This window comes from Hypanus sabinus, chromosome 14, assembly GCF_030144855.1.
Source record: "Hypanus sabinus isolate sHypSab1 chromosome 14, sHypSab1.hap1, whole genome shotgun sequence".
Taxonomy (NCBI): Eukaryota; Metazoa; Chordata; class Chondrichthyes; order Myliobatiformes; family Dasyatidae; genus Hypanus; species Hypanus sabinus.
The window spans coordinates 105,643,204-105,657,367 of NC_082719.1; the positions used below are offsets into that span (position 1 = coordinate 105,643,204).

General features: G+C 40.7%; 1 protein-coding gene across 2 annotated transcripts in view; it reads left to right on the plus strand.

The window, feature by feature from the left end:
• The window catches only part of smad2 (SMAD family member 2), a 127,351-nt gene that overhangs the window by 84,648 nt on the left and 28,539 nt on the right, over positions 1-14,164 (plus strand). For both annotated transcript variants that reach the window (XM_059989765.1, XM_059989766.1), the window contains 2 exons: positions 635-709; positions 1,023-1,076. In XM_059989765.1, the coding sequence (XP_059845748.1) occupies positions 635-709; positions 1,023-1,076 (129 nt within the window). The remainder of the gene's footprint in view (positions 1-634; positions 710-1,022; positions 1,077-14,164) is intronic.

Genomic DNA, 14,164 nt, shown 5'->3' on the forward strand with positions numbered 1-14,164 from the left:
CACCATCTATGGAAAAGAATAAACAGTCAACATCGACTGTTAAGTTAAATTTCATTAGTTAGATGTGATGTTCTTGTCATAAATCTAAGCTCTTCCTCTCAATCCTCTTCCTCTCGTGTGGTCTGTCATGATACATTATAGATTCCAACAATATTGGGTAATCGAGTCTTATTTTCACTCAGTAGGTGAATTTAATGTCAGAGAAATGTATACAATATACATTATGAAATTCTGTTTACCTCTAGTAAATAGTGGGGTTGTGTTGGATGCTTTTTAATCCACATGTCCAGATTCATTATTTCTGTTTCCCTTTTCAAATATCCAGACATTCAAACATTTGAAAGTAACTTGTGAATGAACAAGTTACATTTTAGGCCTGGGACTCTCCATCAGAGATTCAGTACGAAATATCAACTATTCATTTCTCTTCATTGGTACTGCTTGATCTGCTGAGTCTCCTCAGCATTTTGTTGCTCAAAATTTCTAGCAGCTGCAGAATCTTCTTGTGTACCAATGAACATGTGGTGGAGTTTACAGGTGTTAATGTGACAGTAAATAATTTTCTTACATGACATAGTTAAAGTGGCCATTTGATCACTGCAACAGTAAAACAGCTGCTCTCTCAATGCATTAGAAACACCTCCCCCTGGCTACATTAGTGAAGATGGAGAGACCAGTGATCAACAAATGAACCAAAGTATGGATACAGGTGAGCATCTGTTTTCTTCATTGATTATTGGTGAATTTACAGTCAATTGTGCAACTTTCAAATAGTTTATTTTTGCTAATGTATTGAGATTATTTGTCTTGATTTAAATGAAAACTAAATTGTACTTTTCCCTTAATTTGTGTAAGAGAAATGTGACTTAAAATTAAGCCAACTTTTTTAGAACTTGAGGTTTGACATTGACAGTAATTTAGCTTAAAATATGCAAGTTTAATCTGTAATAGTGAATAGACAATTATATAAAACTGAGTGCAATAATTTGATTTAGCTAAAATGTCAGTGTTTTCATTTTTAGGGTCTCCTGCAGAAATGTCGCCAAGTACCTTATCACCAGTTAACCACAGCTTGGGTAAGAACAATTGCACCTTGATTTCTTTTAAAAATTTCTATTCATGAAGATTTCCTTCTGATTGAGAAGGTTATTCAGCCCTTTGCATCTATGCTGGGAAAGCACAGTCCCTGATCTTTTTGTAACCTATCCTCTCCGAGTATCCACCTCCCGCTGACATAAGAGGCAAATTGCAGTGGTAATTGGAAAACTGGTGCAGCTGAAGGCAAACCAGTTGATCTCAGAGAAGATGCGAACTTCCCTCAATACTTTTTGAATTTTTTGAAGAAGTTACGAGGGATGTTGATGTAGTGGCAGTGGATGTAGTCTATATGGACTTCAGCAAGGCCTTTGACAAAGTTCCACATGGAAGGTTAGTTAAGAAGGTTCAGTCGTTAGGTATTAATGCTGGAGTAATAAAATGGATTCAACAGTGGCTAGATGGGAGATGCCAGAGAGTAATGGTGGATAATTGTTTATCGGGATGGAGGCCGGTGACCAGCGGGGTGCCTCAGGAATCTGTTTTGGGCCCAATGTTGTTTGTAATATTCATAAATGATCTGGATGATGGGGTGGTAAATTGGATTAGTAAGTATGCTGATGATACTAAGGTTGGAGGTGTTGTGGATATTGAGGTGGGTTTTCAAAGCTTGCAGGGAGATTTATGCCAGTTAGAAGAATGGGCTGAACGTTGGCAGATGGAGTTTAATGCTGAGAAGTGCGAGGTTCTACATTTTGGCAGGAATAATCCAAATAGAACATACAGGGTAAATGGTAGGGCATTGAGGAATGCAGTGGAACAGAGAGATCTAGGAATAACAGTGCATAGTTCCCTGAAGGTGGAGTCTCATGTAGATAGGGTGGTGAAGAAGGCTTTTGGAACACTGGCCTTTATAAATCAAAGCATTGAGTACAGAAGTTGGGATGTAATGTTAAAATTGTACAAGGCATTGGTAAGGCCAAATTTGGAATATTGTGTACAGTTCTGGTCACTGAATTATAGGAAAGATATCAATAAATTAGAGAGAGTGCAGAGACGATTTACTAGGATGTTACCTGGGTTTCAGCACTTAAGTTACAGAGAAAGGTTGAACAAGTTAGGTCTCTATTCATTGGAGCATAGAAGGTTGAGGGGGGATTTGATCGAGGTATTTAAAATTTTGAGAGGGATAGATAGGGTTGACGTGAATAGGCTGTTTCTATTGAGAGTAGGGGAGATTCAAACGAGAGGGCATGATTTGAGAGTTAGGGGGCAGAAGTTTAAGGGAAACACGAGGGGGTATTTCTTTACTCAAAGAGTGATAGCTGTGTGGAATGAGCTTCCTGTAGAAGTAGTAGAGGCTAGTTCAGTTGTGTCATTTAAGGTAAAATTGGATAGGTATATGGACAGGAAAGGAGTGGGGGGTTATGGGCTGAGTGCGGGTAGGTGGGACTAGGTGAGATTAAGAGTTCGGCACGGACTAGGAGGGCCGAGATGGCCTGTTTCCGTGCTGTGATTGTTATATGGTTATATGGTTACTGGAAGTCGGGACTGATGCTGTGTCACGTGAACAGAGAGGCAGCAGTTCTACTAATTGTGCTATCCATAATGACTTAACAAGAGTCTCAAAGATGCCTCCCAGCATAAAGTGGGAGTCAAGGTTGTATCTGTTTACTTACTATTTGAATTAAATGACACCCCTAGATCATGAGTAATCAGTAAAAAGGGGAGATGATGAAATTTATTCAGATCTAAGTACCAGAGTGTTTTGTGATAATGAAGGTCATGTAAATGAAATAAATCTACTTTCAATAAATTCAATGAAGATGAAGCTTTCCTAAAGATGCATTTTGCAGTACATCTGCATTTAAACAATATGACATGGATTTCTAGAAAGTTGTGGTAGTGAGTCAAACATTGTATCCTTCGAATTAAAAAAAAATTCTGTGGTAATCTCGAGTGCGAGTTATTGCTAGTTTAGAAAGAAAAATTAACTAAGACAATAAGGCATAGGAGCAGAATTAGTCCATTTAGCCCATCAAGTCTATTCTGCCATTCCATCATGGCTGATTAATTTCTCTCTCAACCACATTCTTCTGCCTTCTCCTCATAATGTATGATACACTGTGTAAACAAGAAATTATCAACCTTTGCTTTAAATATACTGCAGGCTAGTACTCGCTTCCTATAAAGTGAAACCCAACATCATGAATGGCAGTGAGATCACTCCCAGATGAGCTCAATGCCTTTTATGCTCACTTTGAAAGGGAGAATAAAACTGCAGCTATGAAGATCCCTGCAGCACCTAATGACCCCGTGATCACTGTCTTGGAGGTTGATATTAAGCTGCGTCTTTCGGGAGGGTGAACCCTTTCAAGGTGGCGGGCCCTTATTGAGTACCTGGTAAGGCTTTGAAAACTTGTGACAACCAACTGGCAGGGGTGTTCAAAGGCATTTTCAATCTCTCATTGCTACAATCAGAACTTGCTGTCTGCTTCAAAAGGGCATGAGTCATACCATTGCCTAAGAAGAGCAGTGTGAGCTGCCTTAATGACTATCGTTCAGTAGCACACAGTAGTATAGTGAAGCACTTTGAGAAGTTTGTCATGGCTAGAATCAACTCCTGCCTCAGCAAGACCTAGACCCACCTCAATTTCCCTTTTGCCACAATAGTCCTGTGGCGGATGCGATTTCATTGACTCTCCTCTTGGCCTTTAATTGCCTGGACAATGTAAATATCTATGTCAGGATGCTGTTGATTGACTACAGCTTGGCGTTAAACATTATCATTCCGATAGTCTTGGTCGATAAGCTACAGAATCTGGGCCTCTGTACCTCCTTCTGCAACTGGATCCTCAACTTCCTAACTAGAAGATCACGATCTGTGCGGATTGGAAATAACATCTTCACCTTACAATAAACAATGGCGCACCTCAGGGATGTGTCTAGCCCACTGCTCTACTCTTTCTGTACCCATGACTGTGTGGCTAGGCACAGCTTAAATGCCATCTATAAGTTTGCTGATGATACAAACATAGTTGGCTGAATCTCAGATGGGGATGAAAGGACATACAGAAGCAAGATATGAGTGGTGTCACAGCAACAACCTTGTACTCAATGTCAGTAAGACCAAAGAGCTGATTGTGGACTTCAGAAATGGTAGGATGAGGGAAACACATAACAATCCTCATAGAAGGGTCAGAAGTGGAGAGTGTGAGCAAATTCAAGTTCCAGAGTGTTAATATTTCTGAGGACCTAACCTGATCCTAACATAGCGATACAGCTATAAAGAAGGCAAGATAGCGGTTATATTTCATTAGGAGTTTGAGAAGATTTGGTGTCATCTAAAACACTCACAAATTTCCTCAGATGTACTATGGAGAGCATTTTGACTGACTGCATCACCATCTGGTATTGGTGGGGGGGGACGGGGGACGACTGCACAGGATTGAATTAAGCTGCAGAGAGTTGTAAAGTTAGTCAGCTCCATTATGGGCACTAGGCTCCATAGTATTCATGATATCTTCAAGCAGCAGTGCCTCAAAAAGGCAGAGTTTATCATGAAGGAGGTACAGAAGCCTGAAGACACACACACAATGATTCAGGAACAGCATCTTTCCCCTCTGCCATCTGATTTCTGAATGGACATTGAACCCATGAACACTACCTCGGTACTTTATTTCCAATTTTGCACTATGTATTTAATTTAACTACATGTATTTATTCATATTTGTATAGACACACAGACGTGCGTGCACACTCACAACACCCTTGTATTCTGAGGCTGGACTGCCCCACTACAGGATATGACATGTCCACATCCACTCTATCGAGGCCTTTCAATATTCACCCCCTCCCCCCCCCCCCCCCCCCCATTCTTTTAAGGACCAGAGCCATCAAACACTCTCCATATGTTAATCCTTTCAGTTCTGGAACCTCTCCAAAGTCAGCAGGTCCTTTCTTAGATAAGAGGCCCAAATCTGTGCAAAAAACTCCAAGAGCAGTCTGACTATTGCTTTACAAAGCCTCAGCATTACATCCCTGCTTTTATATTGAAGTTCTCTTAAAGTGAATGTTAACATTATGTTTGTTTTCGTTACCACTGACTCAACTTTTAAGGGGCCCTGCATCTGGACTTGCAAGCCCCTTTGTACCTCTGATTTCTGAATTTGCTCTATATTTAGAAAATATTCTACACCTTTAATCCCTTTACCAAAGTGCACTTCCCTATACTGTATTCCACCTACCACTTTGCCCATTAAACTTTACCTCTTTCATCTTGAAGCTATGCCCTCTAGTTTTGACGTTTTCATCTTAGGAAAAACACTGATGTCTATGCTTCTCATAATTCTGTGCTTAGATCAGGTTGTCCCTCAGCCTCTAATGTTCCAAAGCAAACAGATCAAGTTTATCTAATGTCTCCTCATAGCTCATATTCTCTAATCCAGGCAGCATCCTGGTGAACCTCTCCTGCACCCTTTGCAGAGCCTCCATGTCCATCCTGTAATGCAGCTGCCAGAACTACCCACAATACTCCAAATGTGACCTGACCAAATGTTACGCAGCTGTAATTGACCTCCCTGGCATTCATACTCCACATCCCAACTGGTGAAGGCAAGTACGTTATATATTGTCTTTACAACTGTACTGTGTTGTTGCTAATTTTGCTACTTTTGGGAGGACAATGAGCTTGTTCCCCAAGATCCTATAGTGCACCAAAATTCCTGTTTTTTTTAAAAAAAATAAATCCCTGCCATTTATGCTTTTAAGCACTTCAAGCCATTTCAGTGCCTATGGTTTGTGGGACCTTTCCTCTCACATTTGACATGCCAAACTGCTACACTTGTTCGGATTAAACCTTTTTTGTCACCTTTCTATCCACATTTCCATCTTGTCTCTCTCCTTAATCCCTGAACCTTCCTCACTATCAGAATGTTTGAACACTACCTTGTCTGCAAACCTACTATTCTGTGTATGTTTCACAAACTGATGTTGCAGCACTGTTCATAAAGCTGCAATCAGAATAACAACCCTTCATTACAACTCTGTCTTTTGTGGCCAAGCCAATTTTGAATTCAATCTACCAACTCTCCATGCAATTCCTGTGGTTCCTGAAGCAATCATTCTATTCTGAGCTGTTCTGAGAGTTGATTTCTAAGCAAACAAATGATTTGAGGAAGTATTCAGAACTTATTTAGTATTTTTATTTTATGAGCTGCTGCAAATCTGCACCTTCGTTTGGGTATCTCCTGGCCCATGGCTACTTGCTTTCAATCTGATATTGACAACCATGAGGCACTGTACTGGGGGTGCACAGACATGTATGTGTAAACAATGGAAGAATCACATCGCCTCTTCAGTTCAAATCCCACAAAACAAGTGGAAGCAAGTTGTCCTTGATCTTAAAGCACTGCGTACAGGAAATATTTTTTGATAACATTTGTGCAAAAGAGCAGAGTACTTTTTTAATGTGAGAGATATTCAAATAGACCCAGCAGACCTTTTACACAGTCTCTGAAAGCCAATTTGAAGCTGCAGCAAGCAATTAGGAAGACATGGCATGTTGCCCTTTCTGAGAACATCTGAGTGTAGGAATGAAAATATCTTGTTTCAATTAAGTTGGACCATGAAAGGAGAGACTGTGTAGATTCCCCAGAGCTGGGATGGCAAGCCTGTGAAATACATGCCACCCTAATTCTTTAAATCCCATTGATAATAAAAAGATGTATCTTTACTGCCAAATGAAGCAACGTATGTTTTTTTTTACAACTTGAGAGTAATGAGAGATTTTTACAGGAAATGTTTCACACTGGATTGGCATCAACTTGGCGGTAGCAAGAATACATAACATTGGATGATGTGTTTTGAAGTATTCACAGATCTGGAGTACACATCAGAATTTGAATAGTTAACAGTTACAATAGCAATACGATTAGGAAATCATATTTATCATTAGTCTTTTTAAAAGGTTTATACTTTTATTAATGTTAAAGAATAGGAATTTGACAAGCTTTGTTAAGCTGAATGGCCTGTTCTCGTCAAAAACTTTCTGATGTTCTAGCACTTGAAGTGTCTCAGCTTGAAATGTTAATTAAATCCCATCCATAGATGCTGCCTGGCTTGCTGAATTCCTTCAGCTTTTGTTTGTCTTGAGGAACAGGGCTCATCCTTTTTCCTTAAGAAAAGTCCATAGTTATTGTTACTAATAATTAATCAGTGATAATCTGTGCTCAAAATTACCATGGCAGGAGAGAGACTTTTTTTTCAAAGATTGTCAGTTTTGGGCACACTCAATAATTTTGTCACTACTGAGAGTTAGAAGAATGAGAAGAGTTCTCTTTGAAACTGGCACTTGAGACTGCTTAACTGATTGGATATGTTTCCACCTGGCTAAATCGGGTGTTCAGACCCAAGTCACAGTCTTAAAATAAGGGTTCCATTTGGAACTGAGATCGCAAGAAATTTCTCCACTCATGGTGATGAATCGTTGGAATTATCGACCATGAGGGACCTTGGTTGGTCAGTTAATTGAATGCAAAGCAGAAATTGATAGCTCACTGGATGTTAACAGAGTAAAGTGATTATAGGTGCAGTGCAGCAGAATGGCATTGAAGTTGTAAATCTGCTATTATTTTGAATGGCAGAGCAGGTTTGAAAAGCCAGGTGGTTACCTGCTCTTATTCCTCATTTTGTTGGTAGATAGATTATAACGTGTGGGGAAAATTTTTGTCGTCGTTAATTCATTTCCATTGGTCTGTCAGTTGTGTATGTTGATGTGTATCTGCGTCATCCTCCCAGCCCAAGCTGCCAGAATTTTGTATCATCAGCATTCGTGGACACATTGCACTTAGTTCCCTCATTGCTATAGTAGCAACAATTTTTGCTGCAGCCTACTGATCTCAACCACCCAACCCCAAAATGACACATTTATTCCTACGCTCTTATCTGTACATATCAGCTATCCTCAATCTGTCAGTCCAGCATCATGCATTCTGTGGGGGCAGCAATCACATTTGGTTTCTGCATATTTATTCTGCTGGTAACAACCTCAAGAAAAACTATTAACAGATTTGTCAAATTTGATTTATCATTCATAAATCTACCCTATCCTACTATTTTCTGTGTTCTTTCATTATTACTTTAATAATAGATCCCAGTACTTTCTTTATTACAAGTGTCAGGCTATGGTTTCCTGTTTTTCTTTCTCTTCTGCTTTAAGTAGTTGCAGCTGTTAAAGTCACCAGTTATATTTAAATTCCTTTGCTGATTTTACCATTTAATGCAAAAACCATCAAGTTTGATACAATTTCCTTCATGCAGGCTTTCTGTAGGCAATCCACTCTTATTCCAAATAATCAGAATCAGGTTTATTAGCAGTAGTGTGTGTTGTGAAATTTAACTTGGAAGCAGCAGTTCAATGCAATACATAATGTAGAAGAAAAAAAGTAAAAATAAGTAAGTAAATAAATTACAGTTTGTGTATATTGAATGGATTAAAAGTCATGTAAAAACAATATATATATATATTTAAAAGGTTAGGTAATTTTCATGGGTTCAGTGTTCGTTTAGGAATCGAATGGCAGAGGGGAAGAGCTGTTCCTGAATCGCTGAGTGCATCAAGCTCCTGTATCTCCTACCTGATGGTAACAATGGGAAAAGCCCTGGATGCTGGAGGTCCTTAATAATGGACGCTGCCTTTCTGAAACACTGCTCCTTGAAGATGTCCTGCGTACTTTGTAGGCTAGTACCCAAGATGGAGTCGATTAAATTTATGAGCTTCTGCAGCTTCTTTCAGTCCTGTTCAGTAGCACCCTCATACCAGGCAGTGATGCAGCCTGTCAGAATGCTCTCCATAGTACATCTATGGAAGATTTTGAGTCTATTTGTTGACATACCAAATCTCTTCAAATTCCTAATAAAGTATAGCTGCTCTCTTGCCTTCTTTATAACTACATCGATATGTTGGGACCAGGTTAGATCGTCAGTGATCTTGACACCCAGGAACTTAAAACTGCTCACTCTCTTCACTTCTGATCCCTCTGAGGATTGGTGGATATTCCTTCGACTTACCCTTCCTGAAGTCCACCATCAGCTCTTTTCATCTTACTGATGTTGAGTTCCAGGTTGTTGCTGCGGTACCACTCCACTAGTTGGCATATCTCACTCCTGTACACCTTCTTGTCACCACCTGAGATTCTACCAACAATGGTTGTATGGTCAACAAATTTATAGATGGTATTTGAGCTATGCCTAGCCACACAGTCGTGTGTATATAGAGAGTAGAGCAGTGGGCTAAGCACATACCCCTGAGGTGCCCCAGTGTTGATAGCCAGCGAGGAGGAGATATTATCACCACTCCGCCCAGATTGTGGTCTTCCATTTAGGAAGTCGAGGATCCAATTGCAGAGGGAGGTACAGAGGCCTAGGTTCTGTAACTTCTCAATCAGGATTGTGGGAATGATGGTATTAAACGTTGAGCTATAGTCAAACAGCATCCTGACAGAGGGGTTTGTATTGTCCAGGTGGTCGAAGGCTGTGTGAAGAGCCATTGAGGTTGCATCTGCCATTGACCTGTGCTGATAGGCAAATTTCAGTGGGTCCAGGTCCTTGCTGAGGCAGGAGTTCAGTCTAGTCATGTCCAACCTCAATGCATTTCATCACTTTAGATGTGAGTGCTGCTGAACAATAGTCATTAAGGCAGCTCATTATTCTTCTTGGGCTGTGATATAATTGTTGTCTTTTTGAAGCAAGTGGGAACTTCTGCCCGTAGCAGTGAGAGGTTGAAAATGTCCTTGAATACTCCTGCCATTTGGTTGGCACAGGTTTTCAGAGCCTTACCAGGTAACGTCAGCTTCCGAGACAGAGAACACATGGTCAACAGGTGCAGCAGGGATCTTCACAGCTGTGGTTATATTCTTCCTTTCAAAGCAGGCATAGAAGGTGTTGAGTTCATCTGGGTAGTGAAGCATCACTGCCATTCATGCTATTGGGTTTCGCTTTGTTGGAAGTAGCGTCTTGCAAACCTTGCCAGAGTTGTCATGCATCTGATGTCACCTTCAATCTCGTTCGAATTGTCTTTTCACCCTTGAAATAGCCCTCTGTGAGCCATACCTGGTTTTCTGGTATAGACCTGGCCACGATGCCACAGATCTAGCCTTCAGCAGGTGACATACTTCCTGGTTCATCCACATTGTTTGGTTTGCGATTGTCCAGTAAGTCTTTGTAGGCACACACTCATCCACACTGATTTTAATGAAGTCGGTGACAACTGCAGCATACTCATCCAGATGAATCCCTGAATATGGTCCAGACCACTGATTCAAAGCAGACCTGTAGCTGCTCCTGTGCTTCCCTTGTCCATACCTTGTTCCTCGCTATTGGTGAGGTGGTTTTCAGTCTCTGCCTATACTCAGGGAGTAGAAGTACAGTCAGGTTATCAGACAAAGTGAGGGCGTGGAATAATATGGTAGGCCTTCTTGAAAGTGGTGTAACAGTGGTCCAGTGTGTTGTTTCCTCTGGTATTGCAAGTAATTGTTTAGTGATTTTTTTTTTCAGATTATCCTGGTTAAAATCCCCCAAAACCATAGTGAAGGCATTAGGGTGTGCTGTTTCGTACATGTTGATCCCATTGCTCAGATCATCTAAAGCCTGATTGACATTGGCCTGAGGTGGAATGTATACCACTACCAAAATGATCACAGTAATCTCCCGTGGTTAGGTAAACTGGACGGCACTTTATTGTGAGATATTCCAGGTCTGGTGAGCAGAATTGGGACAGCACTGTAACATTTGTGGACCAAGAGAATTTGATCATGAGGCATACCTTCATTTTTGAGAGAGACTATAGATTTATCCTGACAATGTATAGTAAACCTATCGATCTGAATTGCTGCATTTCGTACAGAAGGGGTTAACCAGATTCTGAGAAACAGAGGACACACACTGTCCTAATGTCCTGATTCACCTCCCTATCTCTGAATCAGATATTCGGACCTTCACTAAGAAACTATTGTGACATACCCCAAACTGTGTATGACCTCTCGGGGGTAAGGTTATGTTCCTCATGATTAATGCATAGTCTTACCATAACAACAGTCCATCCCAATTAATTTTCCTTCATCAGTGAGTAGGTAGATCATATCAGAAGTAAAATTCTTTGAAGATAACTTTTTCTATTGAATCGTTAATATACTTCTCAGTAGGTGAGCAGATGTTAAATTACTGAAGAATCATGATGAATTTTCCCTTCGTTTAAAATGAGATATTTTCAGCTTCTATGATCTAACATGGGGCAACTGGAGGCATTATGTTCTGAGCAATTACAGGTTTCCTATTCGTAAAGATGCTTCTTAGTCATGCACAACAGGTTGAGAACCTGCACTGAGCAGAGCTTTCTCTGTTGACCAGCAAGCTAATCATGAATGTTTCCAACACAAATGCTACTCAGGCAGCATCTTTTGGGGAAAATTAACAGTTGGTGTTCCAGGCCAGTCAGTCTTTCATCACTTTGAGTCCCAATGAAATGTTGACTGCTGCTTGACCCTCTGAGTTTCTCCTGTATTTTGTGTGTGTTGCTCAGGGTTTCCAGCATCTGCAGAATCTCTTGTGTCTCTGGACATCCATATCTGATTCACAGTGATCCCATTTCAAATTCAGGGCATGTTATAAGTGATAGGTCCTTGCGTAATGTAATGGCATCATGTGTGAGTGGTTTGTTACAGTAGTCCTACCCTTGAAGAGTTAGAATTAGACTATAGGTATAGAATTGGGCCATTTGGTCCAGCACCTTTCTATTGGGTGTAAATCATGGCTGATTTACACTTAGTGGCCACTTTATTAGGTACAGCAGTACATCTCGTTAATGTAAGTATCCAATCAGCCAATCATAAAGCAGGAACTCAATGCATAAAAGCATGCAGACGTGGTCAAGAGGTTCAAAGTAAATTTATTTTCAAAGTATGTTGCTGTATACAACCTTGAGATTCATTTTCTTGTGGGCATTCACAGTAAATACAAGAAACACAATAGAATTAATGAATGACTCTACCCAACAGGCCAGACAAGCATCTAATGGGGGAAGGGGTAGAAAAACAAACAACAAATACAAAAAAGGAGAAAAACAACAAATGCAATAAATATCAAGAACCTGAGATGAGTCCTTGAAAGTTAGTCTAGTTCAGTGAGAACAGTTCAGTGATGGGGTGAATGAAGTTGAGTGAAGTTATCACCTCTGGTTCAAGAGCCTGATCCTTGAGGGGTAATAACTGTTCCTGAACCTGGTGGTGTGGAACCTGAGGCTCCTGTGCCACCTTCCTGATGGCAACTATGAAGGAAGATCATAGCTGGGTGGTGAGGATCCTTGATGGATGTTGCTTCTTTCCCGCATCTGAGCTTAGTGATGGGACGGGCTTTACCTATGATGGACTGGGCTGTAGCCACTACATTTTGTAAGCTTTTTCATACAAGGGCATTGATGTTTCCATACCAGACCACGATGCAACCAGTCAATATACTCTGCATCACACATCTATAGAAGTTTGTCAGTGTTTTAGATGACATATTGAAAGTAGATGCATTTCCGTGCTTTCTTCATAATGCACTTGCATGCTGAACCCAGGACAAATCCTCTGAAATAATAATGCTGAGGAATTTAAAATTGTTGACCCTCTCCACCTCTGATCCTCTGAGGTTTAGCTTATGGACCTTAAGTTTCCTCCTCCTGTAGTCAATAATCAGCTCCTTGGTTTGATGATAGGAGAGAGGTTGTGATTATGGCACTACTCAGCCCAATTTTCAATCTCCCTCCTATATGCTGATTTGTTGCAAACTTAGATGTGGCATTGGAGCTGTGCTTAGCCTCAGAGTCATAAGTATAAAGTGAGCAGAGCAGGGGTCTGAGCAAACAGCCTTGTGGTGCACCTTTTGCTGATGGAGATTGTGGAGGAGAAGTTGCCAATCTGAATTGACTGGGGTCTGCAAGTGAGGAAGTGGAGTATCCATTTGCACAAAGAGGTACTGAAACCTAGGACTTGAATCTCATTGCTTAGTTTTGAGGGGATGATAGTATTGAATGCTGAGCTGTGGTCAATGAAGAACATCCTGATGTATGAGGATTGAGTGAAGAGCCAATGAAATGGCATCTACTGTTGACCTGTTCAGTTGTTGTTCAGACCAAAACTCAAAGGGGAAGAAATAAGACCTAAGTGGTGCCAGATGGGCTGATTTGAGTACACCAGAAACTGTTGACCTCCTGGGATTTTCTGACACAACAGCCTTGAGTTTACAGGGAATGGTGAAAAATACAACAACATCCCAAAGCAGCAGCAGCTCTGTGGGCAAAAATGCCTTGTTAATGAGAGAGGTCAGAGGAGAACGGCCTGACTGGTTTAAGCTCAAATAACCACACATTACAACAATGGTGTGCAGAAGTGCATCTCTGAATGCACAATGTGTAGAACCTTGAAGTGGATGGGCTACAGAAGCAGAAGGCCAAATCAAGTTACGTCCTGTATTTAATAAAGTGGTGACTGAGTATATGATAGATCTTATCATCTTGAGGCAGATATTATGATAGTGGGATGTTATGCCCTAGAAGACCTCAATGGGTTCCATTCCTGTATGAATAAAATGGCCACTAAGTGCATTACCCCATAAACCTCATTCTCCTGACTTGTCTCCATAACCTTTGCCCTTAACCTATCAATCTCCACTTTAAATATACTAAATGACTTGGCCTCTACAGCCATCTGGGGCAATGAATTCTACAGATTTACCATTCTTTGGCTAAAGAAATTCCTTATCATCTGTTCAATGTGGATGTTCTGAGGCTGTGCCCTCTGGTCCTACATCACCCACTATATGAAACATTCTCTCCATACCCTCTCTATCTAGGCCTTTCAGTATTCAATTATACTTCATTAGGAGTTTGAAGAGATTTGGTTTGTCAACAAATACTCAAAAACTTCTATAGATGTATCGTGGAGAGCATTCTGACAGGCTGCATTACTGTCTGGTATGGAGGAGCTACCGTGCAGGACCGAAAGAGGCTGCAGAGGGTTCTAAATATAGTTGGCTCCATCTTGGGTACTAGCTTACAAAGTACCTAGGACATCTTTAGGGAGCGGTGTCT